Source organism: Rhodnius prolixus, unplaced genomic scaffold (assembly GCF_049639745.1).
Source record: "Rhodnius prolixus isolate KJV_2025 unplaced genomic scaffold, Rpr scaffold_3, whole genome shotgun sequence".
In the NCBI taxonomy this organism is placed as follows: domain Eukaryota; kingdom Metazoa; phylum Arthropoda; class Insecta; order Hemiptera; family Reduviidae; genus Rhodnius; species Rhodnius prolixus.
This window is the reverse complement of record NW_027411603.1, coordinates 50822080-50840293: the sequence shown is the minus strand read 5'-3', so window position 1 is coordinate 50840293 and position 18214 is coordinate 50822080. Positions and strand designations below refer to the sequence as shown.

The window sequence follows — 18214 nt, the reverse complement described above, 5'->3', positions numbered from 1 at the left end:
CTGTTAGGCATCCACGCTTGCGCATTAACACCTGTTCAAATGAAGCCGCCAAATTCAAATTATTTAAAAAAATAAATGTACGCTTTCATTTTCAACAATTGATCATTTTAAGCAATAAGTAAATCATGTTTAATGCAAAATTAAATCCCTGATTAACCATATAAGAATAAAATTATTTCTTTACTTAGTTTTTGTTTTTAAAACCTTTTAAATCACTGAGGTTATTAACAGCAAGCAGCAACAGATGACACCGATTTGACCTTTAGTTGATGATTTATTATTTTTTTATTTATTATTTGTTCAGCTTTACTAGTTTAAAAATTGATAGTCTGTTATTATTATTATTACTAATTAGAAAACAGCCTGATTTAAATGTGAACAAATTAAATGTGCGATAAATTTACATTCTTTAGATAAATTGTACGTTGTCGTAATGAACAAGTTACGAATTACTGCAGTATTCTAATTACATTACCTAGGAACTTGTAATATAGGTAAGGAATTTGTAATATGTAATTGTCAATTCAAAGAAACTGTAATACATTTTTTTAAAAATACAAATGAGATGAGTTCAGCAATTTTTTATCAAACCTATTCACTTTATTGTTTATTCACTAGATTATTTTCTTTTACTGTCGATTTCACATTTAATTAATGGGTGTTTTCGATACACTGAAGAGATAAACATTAATGTTTAGACTAAAAACCTTCTTTCTTGACATTGTGCTGCCAATTTATTAAAGTATGTTCTTCTAAACGTACAAATTTTCTTTCTAAACAGTACAATATTTCCGAAACCAAGTTTTTAATTCAGCAGATACCTTTACTCCTGCTCCATAAACAAAACTGACGCATAGTGAAAACACCATTTCCTGATGGTAGATCAGAGCCTTAGCAATATTGGAGAGTAACCATAATCAATACTGAATATATTAACACTTAGTGCACATATTTTTTAGGTATATAGATACTTAATAGTGGAGTCAATTGAGCTAATGGTGTTCAGGAGTTCATTTTTTCAATTTAAACCCTAATTCCGCACATTCAATCGGTTCCGTACGATTTACTTACACTTATAGGGTTGGAGCCATATTAGATTATTTAGGTTGCCTTGATTTTCCTCTTTTCTTCATATTGCTATTTTTCAAGATTTTTACTCACATAAAAATTATCATACATAGTGAGCTAAAAAAATCTTTTGATCAAATGAATTTCTGTCTTCCGTACTTTAATTGCCTGGATAATTTTCTATTATTTCAAAAACAAGTCTAGGTCAGGAAGAGAAGTAATCCAGGAAAGCACAGGCAATAAGGGCAGTGATCATGTTAGGTTCGGCCCTTTGCACTATCCCGAAGGAATAAAAAACGAATATTTTACACAATTAAAAGAAGCCACTGTGCTCGTTTTGGTAAGTTACAAAGAGACTGCAAAAAAAAAAGATTGAAGTGGAGATGAACTTGTTTGAGAAAATGTCAAGGATTAGAAGTGACGAGGTGAGGAGAACTATGAAGTATTGAGAAGAGAATGGAAGAAGATTATATGGACATGTCTGGAGGATGGGCGAAGAGGAATAGCTTAGTTAGGCATAAGAGAGAATAAGTGCCGAGGTCGAGCTCGAACCCTGAATGGTTTTGAGAAGTAGATGGCTGGAAGAAGCGTGCGAGATAGCGACTAAAGAGGTAGGATAAAAAGGAATCTTCTTGGTTCTGTCAGCAAACTTTAAAGTAGAAAAAAGCCCACATAAGTGGAAATAATAAATCCAATCAAAATTGGGTCACTCCATGAGCTTAACTTTTTAGGCTCTTAAATTTATTAGAACAGTTAGTTCAGCAAAAGAAGATTATAGATCGAGTGGTTTTAAAATATTAACAATTGCTTTGCAATTTTGATGAAACACATCTGTGGCAAACGGAAAAATTTTTAAAGCATAACTTCTTTTAAAAAATAAGGCATCAGGAATTGATCAGAAAGGATTTACTATTAAATAGCAAAAAAACATAATGCATTAACATTAGAATTTCATTTAAATTAGGCTTCTTTTCATTATTTTTTGTTTTACAGAATTATTCCCAATTTTAGGCTAGAAAAATAAGAAGTAATGTTAACACGAGATTGCAACCAAACATAAATTTTGAAACAATAAAGATGTCCAGCTTTTATTGAAAAGTTTAATGATCCGATATTCTTTTTTAAATTAATTCAATATTGATTTTTTTTAAAATTTCATTAAACGCCATTGAATATTATTTAATTAGTTTTAAAACAATTTATTTAAAAAACTTATAAAAGTACAAAACAAATATTTCTTACATATCTATAAATTTACAACGCAATACTTAATACTAAGATTGTCTCTGTGCTGTTGTAGAGTGAACATCTATTTTTGTGCTGTCTGTTTTTTTGTTACAAAAACATAGTTCTAAGAGGTTTTAAACCGTGATTTTTGACGTGAGTGTAGGATTCTATAAGAAGTTTAATATAGCAAAAAACTGCAAAATTCTACCGAAGGGATTTTTAGTTACTTAAAGATAAAGATTTGTTAATTATTAATAGTAAAGAGAATTTCGCCAGTTCAGTGCTTGTTTTTGTGAGTGGTGGGGATATAGTTTTATGTTGTTATCTCATCCCTTCTCTTTCTTGGACCGAATTATTTACCTGTTGATCAGCTTTGTTGATACCACCAGTATTTCTTACAAACATCTTTAGAACTTTGGTAAAGATTTATTCCAATCTTTTATGAAACTTGTTTATTACTTTACAATTACCTTGTTGGTAAACAAGACATTTGGCTCTATTTATTTTAAATTATTTTTCTAAGCTGGCAGCAGGCTTATTAAATAGCTTTTTATCTGCTTATTGACAATTTAAATCTTTTTGAATTCAAATTTCTCAAATTATATACGCGCAATATTTCTAATACATTTAATGAGTCAGGAAAGTATTGACAAATACTTAACGCCAAAAAGTAAATTAAATAAGCGAAGGCGCACTCAGAGTTCTCCTGAAGTAGATAAAATCTGTCAAGTAGATTGCAAGATGGGTGAAGCAAGTCTTAGTCTGCAAACATCCTGGATGAATGAGATGAAAATAATGTTAAAGAGTATGAGTGAGCAGATGTCACAGCTTGCAACTAAGGAAGATCTCATCAAGATTGATGAGAAAATTAATTATGCAATTACTGGATTTGAAAAGGTTAAAGAAGAGCTGGTTGTGATCAAAGCGGAGAATAAGCAGCTGAAGGAGAAACTAGCGGACTTAGAAAATAAATCTAAAAGAAATAATCTCATATTCAGGGGTATACCAGAGAGCACAGACTACGGGAAAGTGGTTCAGGAATTGTGCGGAAGCTTGCTGGGGCTTACGAGTGAAGTTAATATAGTTCAGGCGTTTCCTATAGGCCGCTCAACCACCGGAAGAAGAGTAGTTCTAGTTGAGTTCGCCAGTTACAAGGACGTTCTTCTTATAATGTCCAGTATGCATAAAACTAAAAATACGGGCATTTTGATACATCAAGATTTGTCGTATGTGACACGAATTAAAAGAAATAAACTGCTGTATTGGAGAAGAAGAATCATGCAAATTATACCTGGAGCCAGGTTACGTTTACGTACAGATTTACTAATATTAACTGTTAACAATCGAACTGTTAAGTTCAAGTGGGATGACGAGGATGGTCTCATAACAGAAGAAAGAGGAAATGGTCTTGCATCGCTGACTGAGATAACAGGTGTTGACTTTCTTAATCTTCCTAATGAAGCAGGTAATGGCGGAAGTGTTTCTGGTGTGACAACTAAAGGTACTCCACATTTAAAATGACAGCAACTAGGCGAGGCCCTATTTTATTTTATCTACATCATCACGGTCACGGCGTCGGATGAAATTTGCGTTAAGTATTTAGCCAATTGTAAATAATTTTTTATTAATTAAGGTTTTGTCGTATAATATTAAAGGATTAAGTAACAAGCAAAATAATACTGATTTTTTGAGTTTATAACTAGTTTTGATAGATTTCTATTAAGTGAAACTTCTGTTTTGAAAAAGGACATAGTTAAGTTTGAGCACTTATTTAATGGTGTTGTTTTGTATTGGGATGTGGCTATAAAACAGTCTGAATTTTAATGGGTTTTAGGAGTGATTTGTCTGAAAAAGTTGTTTGTGAATATTGAGTCTTATTAAAGGTAAATGTGGGCACTCAACTGTTTTACCTTCTGCCTGTATATATAAATTGTAGTTTTTGGGAGCAAAATTTTAATGATATTTGTAATTTTTGTATTGAGAATAGAATGAATGATTGTTTACTTATTGGGGATTGTAATGCCAGACTGTCTGATTTACAAATATTACCTGATGACATTCAGACTAAAAATATACATGCTGTAAGGAAATCTAAAGACAAGATATTGAATAGAGAAGGAAATAAACTGTTAGGGATGTGTGAAGATAACGATTTATGCGTATTGAACGGAAGAACAGCTGATGATTGTGAAGGCGAGTATACGTACGTATGTCAGTACACGGGGCAGTTCACTCATAGATTATTGTTGTGTGCCTTATCCACTTCTCAACTATGTTAATAGTTCAAAAAAAAAAAAAAAAAAAAAAAAAAAAAAAAAAAAAAAAAAAAAAAAAAAAAAATCGCTCAAATTTACTCAGATCACATGCCTATTGAATTGTGTTTAAAATTAGAGTTTTGTTTTCGTAATCAATAAATTCAGAAAGAATTACTATTATAAATAATTATAAAACTATTATAAAAATACTATTATTTACTGTTTGTTTTGTAACGTAAAAATTGAAATTTAATTTGTTTATTTTTGTACAATTACTCATTATTTTTCTTTTTGTATTAAATGTGGCAACTCGCCTGACGGTCTATGACCAAGGCTATACATTTTGTTAAATTTTCAATGTAAATCAATAACTAAATAAAAAAATGTTTAATAATAATAAATACTTAATACTAACTTCTTGAATACTTCCATCATTGAATCTTTAATTTTGCTCTGAAAAATGTTTAAACACATGATTTTATTTTAAATAATTTAAATACCATAGAAAAAAGAATAAGAAAATTAGCTTACTTTGGTTGAAATGAAAACATATCAAAAACGGACGGTTGACAAGGTTTTGTACTATCATTACTTGAAGATTTTTTTCTTTTCAATCCAACAGTCTTTGCAGGTCCTAATTTATGACTAATCGACGGTTTTGGTTTCGTCAGTAATTTTTTAGAAAATAGTGATCCACTCTATGGTACATAGAGAAAGAAAGCATGTTAGAAATAAAAATCAAAACAAGTGTAAGATCACTAAAATTTTGAACAAGTTCAAATAACCCTAAAATTATTGGGCAAGATTCGCTTAAATCTAAATGACAATTTAAGTAAAAAAACAAAATTAATACCTTTTTGAAACAGGTGGCAGTTGTATTTGGTAATGCTTTTACAAAGGCAGTTACTTTTACTGGTTCGGCGTTTTCTGTATCCTCACCAGACACGTTCTTGACCGACAATGCAGGTAGCTCTGGGAAAGCGAGTATTGCCTGCTTCTTTGGTGCAGGAGGAGTATTTAATTTTTCATACTTTTTATTATCCTTATGGATTGGACTTACCATTGAATCCAACATGTCTAGGAAACTTTGCCTTCCAGCATTGCTTTTATTTAAAGTTTCTAATTCAGTCTTATTGTTTTTCTTCGATGGAGTAGTTGAAAATACATTTCGACGAGTTGTTGACGGGGTTTCAGGGTCTTTGAGAGTATCACACGTTTGTGTTTTTAACTTTTCTGGTGTGTTGAGAATGTCTTTCAGAGTGTTATCTGTTATGATGGATGGACTGGCAGTGTGCTGTTCTGGTGTAGACCCTTTAGTTGTAGCAACCTCTTTATCACCATAATTGCTGCAGAAGTACCTTTAAAGAGAAGTATGATAATTAAAAATAAATCTAAGGAATACTCTCTAGAATCTCTAACAATTTGGCATGGTTTTAAAAATGTTTCACAACTTCGAACTGTTGGTTCAAAGCCAACCAATATTATGCGCGCTTGAGACCTTATAGCTGAAAAGAAATCAGTACTTTAAGGCAAGAAAGATTATTGCCAATTTCAGTCATAATTTTGTATAATAATAATAATAATAATAATAATAATAAGTAACGAGAGAACACTGTCCGGAGGCCGGCAGTGCACTGGAAAAAGCTCCGGGCGCTAATAACCTCAGCTGTTGATGCGCAAAAAAAAAAAAAAAAAAAAAAAAAAAAAAAAAAAAAAAAAAAAAAAAAAAATAATAATAATACTTTATTTAATAAATAGAAAATACAAAATACAAGGGTATAAAAGTACCATACGGCATGGAATATCCGTCTGCCGGAGGTCGCTAGTATTTAGAATTACAAAATTAATTAGAATTTACAAACTGAAAATTAAGAAAATTTGCCTCAATCAAACATAAAATAAAAATAGATACATATCAAAAAAGAACACACTTATTAAACTAAAAATTCAACTAAACGTGAAAATGGAAAAAACTTTAGACAGAAAATGCTTAACATATAGAAAAAAATAAAATACAGATAAAAAAGTAAAGAATACAATTTAAAATTAAATAATAGTGAACACAATAAACAGATAAAATAATTTTTTTTTTTTTCCTCCTTTTATTTTTATTTTTTTAAATACAGCTAACATTGAAGAGAACAAGTTGTTTTAGGGTTTAGAAATTAAAGGCCTGCACTAATTGATATCTGTAAGCCCAGGCGTGGCGGGCAAACTGAACAATCGGCTGAATAGTGGTGCCATTCAGAATGGTTATAAGTTGCGGTCTGGTTAGGGACCGGCAACCCATGTAAAGCAGTCTGAGCTCGACTAGAATGGTGCACTCGGCGACAAAATGAAAAACATCTTCCCTGGCACGAGAATTACATAACGAACACATCACTATAGGACGCTCTAGCCAAGGGGTATAATTTAACCACAACAACTCACACCTTAACCTAAAAAACCAGCGCAGTTCGTAGAGGGTAACCTTCGGAACTTTTTCAACTAATATGTCCATCGTAGGGGAGCTATGACTAAGAACCTTGTACAATAGAAAGCGGTCTGAAGCTTGGGCCGACACTACAGCCTCCTCCCGGGAGCGGGATGCGATAGCTGAAAGTAACGTGGAGAAAAAGAGCTTCCAATCAGCCATATTACTATTGCTAAAATTAAATGAGCAATCATATTTATTACAGAGTACATTCCAGTGGGCAAACCACGAAGAATTATGCCTAATTACTTCCAAGGCAGAAACTTTAGGCAGGCGGTTATCTGGAAGCTGCAGGGATTTTAAGACATATTTGAAATGAAGTTTCTTGGCAACTTTAAGTATTAATTGAATATCCGCGAAGTAGGTAAATTTAACTAAGAGCGGACAATACTTTGCATCTTTTCTGCCAAGAGGAGCAACATAAATGCTGTGAATATTAATAGAGACATTTAACACTTGCTGACAGAAATCAAAAATTATTTTAGAAAGATCGTCTTCAAGCTCAAACTTTAAACCTCTAAATATCAGATTATTACTGGGAACGAGTATCTAAAACATCTAGAGATTTGTTCTGCTTATAGTTAATTACTTTTAGGGCCTCAATTTCGCCCACCAATTCACGATTTGCCTCTTTCAAAGCAGAATAGTCATCATGCAGAGCTTTAATATCATCTTTGGTGGCAAGTGAACCCAACTTAGCGTCTAAGAGGTTATTCATAACTGTAGACATTAACTGAGTAAGTTGGGACATTGTCATTTGACCTACCTCTGTGTCTGTCGAGACAGTACTTATATCCATCTCTTTAATATCTGAGGATACTTTTTTAACACTCTTTTTATATTCCAGTTCTGGAGAACTCCTACTTCTCTTGATTCGTGAAGACGGCGTTGAGACAGTCCCAAATTTAGGAGGCATACAATTAAATTTTCAAACAAAAATAGTATGAAATAGTGAAAGTAACAGTTCTAGAGGTAAAAATATTTCACCAAAAACCATATGAGCGCAGCACAGTATAATTGTTGGAACAGAAGAGACACACTCCATAATTTTGTATGATTGAATTGTTAGTATTTTTTCCAATCTTTCGACCTAGATCTAGGTCTTTTTCAATGTCATCTTTGGGACTTATACTTATTAACATTTATAATTTGTTTTACATTGTTAACATTAAAGGGTAAATGAATCAGTCACTAAAAGAAATGAACAGTATTGTTCAGTACAAAAGGTCTTTTTAATCAGAATGAGAGAGAGAGAGAGAGATTAAAAACGGAAACAGTTTTTTTTCAGATTGTCGATTTAGACCAATCTATAAGTTCAGACCTCAAGATCCGTACCTAAACGAATTTATACTTAAATTTTTTGCGACCTTTTGGTACGCAAAACGTTTATTTCTTGTCCAAACTTAAAATGGGAAATCTGCACGATTGTGGTAGCACTTCCTCTTCGAAGATTAACAGGAAGTAGATTTGTGTTAAATTAATAAAAATAAATAAAACTAGCATCCATACCTACTAACTTCTCCGTTGGATTCATTAATAGGTGTACTTAATTTGGCGATTTTAGCTAGGGCTCCACATAATGGTGTCAGTTGGGATTTATTTACAATAGACGTTTTAGAGAAAGGATTTCTTGAGTTATTCTTCTTCCTTGTTTGGTTTTCGCGTTCATCAATTTCTCCAAATAAATGATCTATATCAATGTTTGCATCTGCATCATCCTCAATGTTCAATGAAGTTTGATCTAATACACTTTCCTCTGACCCATCAACGACGTCTAAACTTTCGCTCTTGTTAGCTGGTGAAGTAATACCATACACAGTTCTAAGATGATTTAATTCCTCTTCTATGTTATCTGGAGGAAACAGGAAATATTAAGATTCAATTTTATTGAAACTGGTATAACAATAAAAGTATCGGTAATTCCCTTACTTTTTTTCGGCGAGACAGTAACTTCTATAAAACTCTTTCTATCGATTGAACATTTTTGTTTCTCAGTGTTAGCTATAAATTTATCAAACTTAGGCTGTGTTTTTGTCCGAGCTGGCTGTTTATTTACTTGATAATCTTTCGACCAAATGCTGTTCTTCGTTGGTGCGTTCCAACCTGCAGACCTAACGTTCTGTAAAATAAACAATCGTTTCAAACATACATGACTATTTGGAAAGACGATCGATTAATCTAAAAAGTAAAGGAAAGTAATTACAATTATTTTTTGTTTGCCAAGCTTTTAACCTAGTGATTAGATCACCTTGAGGGCTAACAATTATAATATTTTTTACATTTTTACATCTAAGGTTGGTAACTCTTCTGACCTGACTTCTAAATTCTGGAATTTTGACAAGTTCGTAATGCTATTTCCACTGTTAAAAGAGAGTAATAAAATAATATAACTAAATCAATAAAACTGGTACCTTAGCATCATCAGGATCCCAATTGCCTGTCTTAACTAGTGTGAAAGGATTAAGATTGCCTAACGCTAACTGCAGACTAGTTTCAGGTGACAGTCCTTCATCTATAGGCAAGCGTTCACTCTCAGGAAGTGGTGTCAATGTTGTTAGACAACGTTTAAATGGATCGTACACTGGTTGGTATTTGAACATGGAAAGTGCGACCATGAATTTATCTTTATATTCTTGTGTTACTACTAGATTGTTCATGTTCAAATATGCGCCTAAACGGCTCAATGCCTGAAATGTATAGAAAAGAAACCAAATAATTAATCTAATTTCAAGTTAAGATTCGAACCGTGGATCTCTGGTTGGAAGCCAACGTAGGCTAACCCCGGAGTGAATCCATTTCCTAAAGTTCTTATATAAAACACTAATTAAAATCCAAGGCCTAGACAGGGAATCAAATCCAGTATCTCAATACACCTTAGTAACCGTGTAACCAGTTATCGTGGCGCCTTCATTAGCATAAACTTTTGACGACAACGAGGAGAGCTGCGTTAATTATAATTCAAATAAAATTAAAAGAGAAACATTTGCGGCGTACAGAACTAATTCATTTCCACATCACATTCCAGTGAATTTAACAAAAATAATGGAATACTTACACGGCAAATATTATCATCGGCTGTTCGTTTGATGAATTTGCATGATTTGGCAAGTCCTATGCCAGGCAATGATGGTAAATAGTCACAACCACTTAATATGCACATATATCTAAATTTATCTAGTGAAAACTGATCCAAAGGCTGTTTCATAGCCAACGGTATCAAACTTTGATCAACTAATAATCCGTTACCACAAGGATCCACTTTAAACAGTACCTACAACAAGTAAATGTTCTTGAATTTTTCATGTTTTTATTAAATATATTTAAGAACAAAGTATTTGTTTTGACCAAAAGGTACACGTAACCCTAAAATAATGAAAACTTTTGCTTTCTTTTATGTTGGAAAATATTAAAGAGATAGACTTACTAATGCTGCGACTTGAACTGAGTGCAGTAAACGTAACAGACTTGCAAAAATGTTATGGCCTTCATGAATCAAACTAGGGTTTTCGAAAATACGTAGCAAATAAACAAAAACACCTAACAAATTCTTTAACAATTCATCAGTGAATTGAATTTTTGAAATGAACACTTTATAAGCCAATTCTAACCTTTTTACAACCAAATAGCAGCAAATCAGAATCTTCAGTAATGACCACCTGAGCGACTCCAATAAGACTAAAATAAGCCAACTGAGCATCCGCTTCATAAGGGGCAACAATGCAATCAACACCTGCATTATGACATCTTTCAATTAAAGCAGAAGCCATGTCATGTGTCACATCTACACAACGTCTAATTAAACTTCGTGCTTCGTCTACACGATCAGCTCTTAATAATTCCGCAGCTTTCTTACGATTTGTATCGCGTCGTCTAGAAAAATGATTAATAATTAACATCAACAAAGAAAAGAATGTAATGGGTTACAAAATGTTTGATCTAAACTTACTCTTTTCTAGTTTTCTCTGTTTCTGCTTTAGCAGGCAAATGTCTTCCATCGAAAACTAATATTGGCTTAATGTTATGTGATAGTAACATATTTACGTATTTCATACAGTAAAGCACATATCTGAAAACATAAAAATATGTACATGAATAAGATAAGTGATTTAGCTGTAATTTAATAGGAAAAACATATTAACTTACTGATCAGTTTGTTCTCCTCTTGCTAATTTCTCAGCACAAGAAAAAGCTCCTTTATGAAGCCAACAATAGGTATCTACAACTACAGTACAGCCAGAATATTGTGAAATATTTACTGGCTTGGAAGCTTTTTCCAGGAAAGGCAATAGACCACTAATACCCATACTGAATTTCTTAATGATTAAGGAATACCTCTAATTATTTCTTGACCACTTCCCTCACAAAGTTCTTTACCATTTCGTTCACTAAGTTACAGATCCTTCCCGCCTCTTCGACATTCCTCTCACTGACAAGCTACTAGCTTTCCCTCCAGCATTCAGGTCAACCTGGAGGTTTTCAGCTGGTTAACTAGATTCTAGCCCGCTCATTTGATACCCCTAATAATCTTCTACCTTAACATTTCAGGGAAGCTTGTATGATTAATAATTAGCATGTTGTTTTCTTTGTCCGCTCCATTTTTTCGCTTAAGTTATTCCGTAAAGAATAAAATTAAGAGAATAATTTCTTCACTTTTAAAGAGAGGCGGGAATCTCATGTCAAGATAGGTGCTGCTATCTTTGATTAGGAGTGAATAGGGAAGGTTACAGTTGAAAATGTGTCAACATTAGTTTTGTTTTAGTAATTAACCTAGTTTTTCACTTCAGAATGATATTTCTTATTTTTACTTAAATAGTCGTATCGGATTCAATATTCCTTCTTTTAAGTGTCCTGACGTATTGATATTATATTTAAAAAAAAATGTCTCTATGGTTATTTGGTTATGGTTCATTAATTTGGAAAACTGATTTTCCTTATAATAGAAAATTGAGTGGTTACATACAAGGGTATGATCGTCGTTTTTATCAAGCAAGTACAGATCATCGTGGAGTGCCTGGAAAAGTAAGCAAAAGTACCCATATCTATTTTTCTAGATCGGGTTATAATATTTTCAGACAATCACTTCAAACATTTCAATCATACTATAAAAAATGTATTTTATAAATGATTTAGCTCCAGAATTTAGATACAATTTGAACTGGATAGTGCATTGAATGAAAAATATTTGTTCCAGCCAGGACGAGTGGTGACATTGCTAAACAGCGAAGATCCTGAAGTGAGTCAACATTACTTTATGAATTTTAATTAATATACGTTTTCTAAGCTATTAAAAAAAAAAAAAAAAATCACTTAAACAACTGTTTTCATGTTGGCAGGCCAGAGTTTACGGAGTAGCTTATGAGATTGTTGAAGCAGAAAGGCCAAACGTGGAAGAATATTTAGATTTTCGCGAAAAATGTGGATATTCAAAGATTAGTGTACCATTTTTTTCCTATGACTTAGGTAATTTACATCAACCTTAAATTGTTTACTGAAGTTGCATAAGGAAATTCTCCTGTAACGTTTTACACTCGATGTAACATTATGTGATTGCTTTTTTTACCTTCAATAATTTGAACCAAGCTCACACATTGTTAGACTGTTAACTAATTGTCATTTACAGTCTTCACTGTATGAACATATTTTTTATTTTATGCTGGAATAATTCAATTAGCAAAATGAATCTGTTACGTGAATCAATACACTAAAATATATTTTTAATCAATTAGGTACCTAATTACAACTAAAAACAACTATAACTGGATAAAGTTTTGTGGTCCTTTTTAATTGAGCTCATGGACTCTTAAATCTCAAAATTGGCCCCTTGAATTTAGCTACGTCCCCTCAAGGACCATTAGTCCCCCCAAGTTAAATTCTATAGTTCTACAATAACTACACGATTGATTAAAAATACTTAAATATTTTAACAGGTGGACCAGAAAATATTGAAACAAATTCATTGAAGGTGATCTCGTACATAGCTTTACCAACTAACGACTGGTACCTAGGTCCGGCGCCAGTAGAGGATATCGCCAAACAGATAGCATCTGCTCAAGGGCCAAGTGGTACGAACGCTGAATATCTCTTCAAATTGGCGTCAGCTGTACGCAGTATAGCACCGTCAAACTATGAAGATAAACAACTGTACACCATAGAACATGCTGTCCAACAGTTACTTAATAATTCTGAAAAAAATGGTAGATGATTTTTGAATCAAAATAGTTTGAATTCTGCTTTCATCGAATAAAAAGCACTAGATTATTTCTGTTTTACATTTTATTGCATTAAAATAAATTTACTTTTCTTGGGGCAGCAGATAGAACCACTTTATTACAGATTATAGTAGCTAAAGTACTTATGTTCTGCGAGCGGTTAATGAAATACACTGCCACTATATTTGTGAACGATGAACAAATTTTTGAATTTATTGTTTGAAAGTCTCCTACAGCGTATTTCCAAATTCATTTAAACACTCTTGAAGTATTTAAAGATACCAATACTGGTGAGAAAAGACGATGTACGCAAAAGAAAGAAATAAGAGTTTCGATATCTTTGTATCTTTCTCTTAATTCTAGGTGCGAGACAAATATTAAGATCGTGTAAACTCTTACTGAAAATACATCATTTGAACCAGAAAAAAAAGTTTCTAGTATAGGGTTTATACAAGACTAAACCTTTTGATTTTTTAGGAAATTCTCTGAGAAGTGGAGTCATAGGCATCCCTCTAATGTTTCGTTTCAGAACAAGGTGTGGTTTTATAAGCTACATAATACTATAAAATGATCAGGATTTTAAAATTTTTAAATTCGTTATCTGAATATGAACACTCACGAATATAAAACACAAAATTTAAGATAAAAGTAATAATATTTATTTACTTTATTAGATGGAAAGATGATATACCCAGAGTTGTTTGGCTTGATGATTTGAGATCTTCAATACATCAAAATCCAGTTTTATTTTATCCCAATATTTTATACTGGCTTTGAATAGAAACCTCTTTTTCTAAACAATGTAGGTAAACTGCAAACAACAGATGAAGACGGTCGAAACGTCGTAATCTCCAATCCATCCCTAGATAACAGAATGACATTTACTTAGTCATTAATAGAAGAAATACAATATTAAAGCTTAAATAAAAGATGAAAGCCTTAAGAAGTATTAAAGATGTTTAAATGAATTTGGAAAAACCAAATGATTGATTGATTTCGACATTATTACTATTCCGATAATTTAAGAGAATAATTTAGCCTGGATGTCTGTGATATTAAAACTGTCCAGTAGGACAGTTGTATAAGGGTTTCTGTTAGTAGGATGTAGGTAGGAAGATTGTACAATAGATACGAGAGAATTAGGAAAAATTCAGAAGTTTGGATTTTGTTGGATGAAATTTTCGTAACTAAGGATTCAAATTAATAGCTTTTCTTATAAATCAAGGCAAACCTTTGAAGGTTGCATTTGTAGCATACTCTATTTGACTTTTAATTTTTAAAAGAACACACCAAAAAAAAAATTGCGTGTATTTCTCACTTCTTCTCGGCCATTTTATCTCGTCAGAACGTTTTACAAGCGTATACGAAAATGATACGAAACGTTTTAGTTATTAATGAATAAATTAATGAAATGAGGGAACACACACACACACAAAAATGCTTAGTCATTTATTTGTACCCTGGTAGTTCTGTTATGTAGTGATATTTTCCAATTACATTCACGCACAAGCTGAAATCATTTTAGTGTTGATATAATTGCGCATAGTAAGTTACACAAATTTTCTAGATTTATTAGACGTTAAGCACAGCTAAAGCATCCCAATTTCCCAATCAACGTAATTTATAAGTTATGGATTCAAAATTGGCGAGGAATCGGTCAAACCATCCCGCATAGCCACGCCCTGAAGAAGGCAATATATTTGTCGAAACGTTGGCAAAAATAGACGAGTTGTAGTTTTTATTTTTGGACCGATTCCTCGCCAATTTTGAATCCTTAATTTAATAATTTACCGTCACGAAACTAGTATATATTCGTAATTTATAAGTACTTCTTAAAAGTAAACTAACACTGAATCCCTTCTATTCAGTATTATTGGTTATTGTGTATGATGTGTAAATGGAAGGAGCGGCCCAGCTTTAATTAACATGTACAATAATGTGTTACATACACTGAACAATCAAATGTATAAAAATCATAATTATTGTTTACACTCTTTATGACTTATAATTGGGCAATACTCACAACAGAGAAATCCTCATAATGAAATATTTTCTAACATTTATGTATACTAAATTAAAAGTACATTAAATGAATTGTTAATTTGAAATAAATAAATTTAAAATGTTATTAAATCCGCAGTGCTGAATAATGACGTTGAGTTTATCCGTAAGTGGCGCTCATGTTAATTGTATCCCTGACAGGTTTCGAACTTTCAAATATCACCAGAAGCAGATTGAATAGTTTGTTGTAGAGAATGCAACTTCTTGTATTTACCCTTTCACATGTAACCATATACCATGCAGATTAATCTACCTCTGCTTCTGGTGATATTTGAAAGTTCGAAACCTGTCAGGGATACAATTGACATGCGCACTGCGACGGATAAAATCAATTAAATAAATTTGTAATTGTTGCTTTTATATTTACTTGTTCTCTGAATTAAATTCAAGCGAAATTTTACGTATTTCTTTAAATAAATACTGTAGAGAATTTTGTTTTCAATTTTACAGAACCATACCTCGGTTAAAAAAAAAGAAAAGAATACTTAGCAAACCCTACTTATTTGAAGTGTGTACGCAAATAAAGATCCTGGTTTGGAGAGAAACCATAGGGTAATAAAGGGAGTGGTTCTGTTTACGAAAGAGTGTTGCGATTTAAACGAAAAGTTTTGCAAAAAATAATGTCAAATGTAGTATTATGTTTGTAGCTTTGGTCGTTTCTGATACAGTTTAACGCTCAAAATCCGTAAGCTTTTATTAATAGAAGTTGAATTTGTTGCTTTGGTCGTTTCTGATTAAAACTGCCCCGGTAGGAGAGTTGTATAAGGGTTGATCGTCAAAAACCGCACGAAAAAGCGTAACGTTGAAAAACACCCAACTTTGACAATTTTTTTCTCTTTTTCTATAAAAAGATAAAATTCCCAAATTTTCTTTAAAATATAGGGAAAATTCTCCTTTATGGCTGTAATTTTTTTTTTTTTGCAACAACCTAGATCTAATAGATTTCGAGAAATAAGTTGTTGCTGAAAATGGGCAAAAACGGCATTTTCAGAAAATGTTCTTGTTCTTGTTGTTACCTTTTTTGTAGACAACGTAGCGCCTAAACGCGTGAACCGATTTTCATGAATGAGGTGTCATTCGATTCGGAATTTTAGGTAGATGTGCCTTTTGGGGGGTCACGACGCTGTACATGGAATGGGAGAAGAGTTAACCCCATGTATGTGAGGCCCTCTTCCAAAATTATTATTACTAATAACAATGTAAATTTTAGCCCGATTTTAATAAAATTTGGCAAGGTGAATGGGTTAGGGCTCCCCTACGTTACCATTAAAGCGACGATCTGCTCTTACATACAGTTAACGCTCAAAATCCATTAGCTTTTATTAATAGAAGTTGCAACAGTTTTTGGCCGATTTTAACTAAAGTGTTTTAGCTTAAACTTCCATACATTTTGATGGCTCATAAAGCATTTATTTTTTAAAACTCTTTCCAGGGATAAACGTTTTTTTTTCTTTTATGGGATCTTGGGAAAGTGTAACTGTATCCCTTAAAAGTGACCCAAAAATGCTATTTCACCTTTTTTTATAATATTGTAGGGACACTAAAAAGTGGCTAGAATTGAAAAAAAAAAACTTTACGAAACTCTGTGATTTTTGGAGGGGGTTTGAGAGGAATTAGTTGCTGCGTTAGCATCAAATGTTATTACAGTATTATCAGTAACGTAGCCTCCACTATATAAGATCCCCGGAACTAAGTGTACCCATAATTTTTGAGAAGAGAATAGTTATTTGTGAGGCTAGTGTGGAAATAGTTTTCTTGCGAGGGCGGAATTTTTGCGAAATGTGCTGCAAGGCGGGCGGGTGTTGTAACATCACGAGTAAGGTAACCATTTGATTTTTTTCTTCAGTTTTCCATAGGCGCTTATCTGCGCTTCATGATACCCAAGTAGATAGATAGTCTCTTATGAAAGTAGCTACAACTTATAACCTTTTTTGTAGCAACTTATAACATTCAGTTTCTGTTCCGACGAGAAATCTGGCACACTGCCGGTTCAATATATTGCGTTTTCTTCATCTGCTTTGCTCACATTCTCCTGAAGCTTTCTTTTTTCGTGTATCCTTCATTAACAGCCACTCTGCAAACGTAAAAGAAAAAAAGATTACAGGTTGCAACCTCCAATAAACAAGATACGTCCCAGCAGTTCTTCACTTACATCCATTGATGATGGCATCCACCTTCTACAATTTATGTAGAAGCAATCACAATAGGTCTTAGTAAAATTTAGCATGCTACACTATGTTAGCCAGTAATATCGCTTCATAAAACTGCCTTACGTTGGTAAGCTCCACCCCCACAAGAACATTATTTTCTATTATGATTGCACAACTTCTGGAAAACTTTGTAATTATGACTCATCTTCACTATAAAGTTGCACGTATTATTTTTTTGTGTATACAATATCATTTTTCCAAGTACATTATTAATATACATAATGATTTATTTAGTATGAAACACCTTATACGCTATTTGTAGATGTTAATTATATTAACTACGTTTGTCTGTATAAAAGGAAATGTTTATAAACATTACTTATGTAACTCGGTCATACATTTCCATGTAAGAGTATGAGTAAATTAGCCAGTACTATATCTTATCCCAGGTAGACCCGCTCAGAATTACAAAACAATATTGCATGTTACTCAGCACTAATTTACATCTTTTAATAGAGCAACTGGCACCGGCCCTCGTACAAGCCAGCCCTGTTTTCTCCACAAACAGCCTTGAACTGGTGTCCTTTTCCAAACTTGTGATAAAAGGAAAGCTGTATTATTTATTTTCACCGCTCTAGTACTATTCATTTTCTTAAGCTATTAAATTAATAGAACAGAATAAACTTTTCTTCTTTCTCGTCTTATTATTTATTATTTTAAATTTGTCTTAAGATATTATTTATTTAAAATATGGTAACTTAAGATATTAAA

At 32.5% G+C, this 18214-nt stretch overlaps 2 protein-coding genes across 2 annotated transcripts; one reads left to right on the top strand and one right to left on the bottom strand.

The window, feature by feature from the left end:
- Positions 1 to 4961: 4961 nt before the first annotated feature.
- On the bottom strand, positions 4962 to 11600 carry tos (Exonuclease tos). Its single transcript, XM_074124206.1, has 10 exons — positions 11167 to 11600; positions 10970 to 11089; positions 10632 to 10893; positions 10079 to 10294; positions 9435 to 9710; positions 8953 to 9142; positions 8533 to 8875; positions 5404 to 5908; positions 5082 to 5248; positions 4962 to 5003 (listed from the first exon to the last, which is right to left on the bottom strand). The coding sequence occupies exons 1-10, from the start codon at positions 11325 to 11327 to the stop codon at positions 4982 to 4984; spliced, it is 2262 nt and encodes a 753-aa protein (XP_073980307.1). The 5' UTR covers positions 11328 to 11600; the 3' UTR covers positions 4962 to 4981.
- A 134-nt stretch (positions 11601 to 11734) lies between these two features.
- On the top strand, positions 11735 to 16869 carry LOC141452264 (putative glutathione-specific gamma-glutamylcyclotransferase 2). Its single transcript, XM_074124235.1, has 4 exons — positions 11735 to 12042; positions 12215 to 12256; positions 12357 to 12483; positions 12951 to 16869. The coding sequence occupies exons 1-4, from the start codon at positions 11902 to 11904 to the stop codon at positions 13223 to 13225; spliced, it is 585 nt and encodes a 194-aa protein (XP_073980336.1). The 5' UTR covers positions 11735 to 11901; the 3' UTR covers positions 13226 to 16869.
- Positions 16870 to 18214: the final 1345 nt, after the last annotated feature.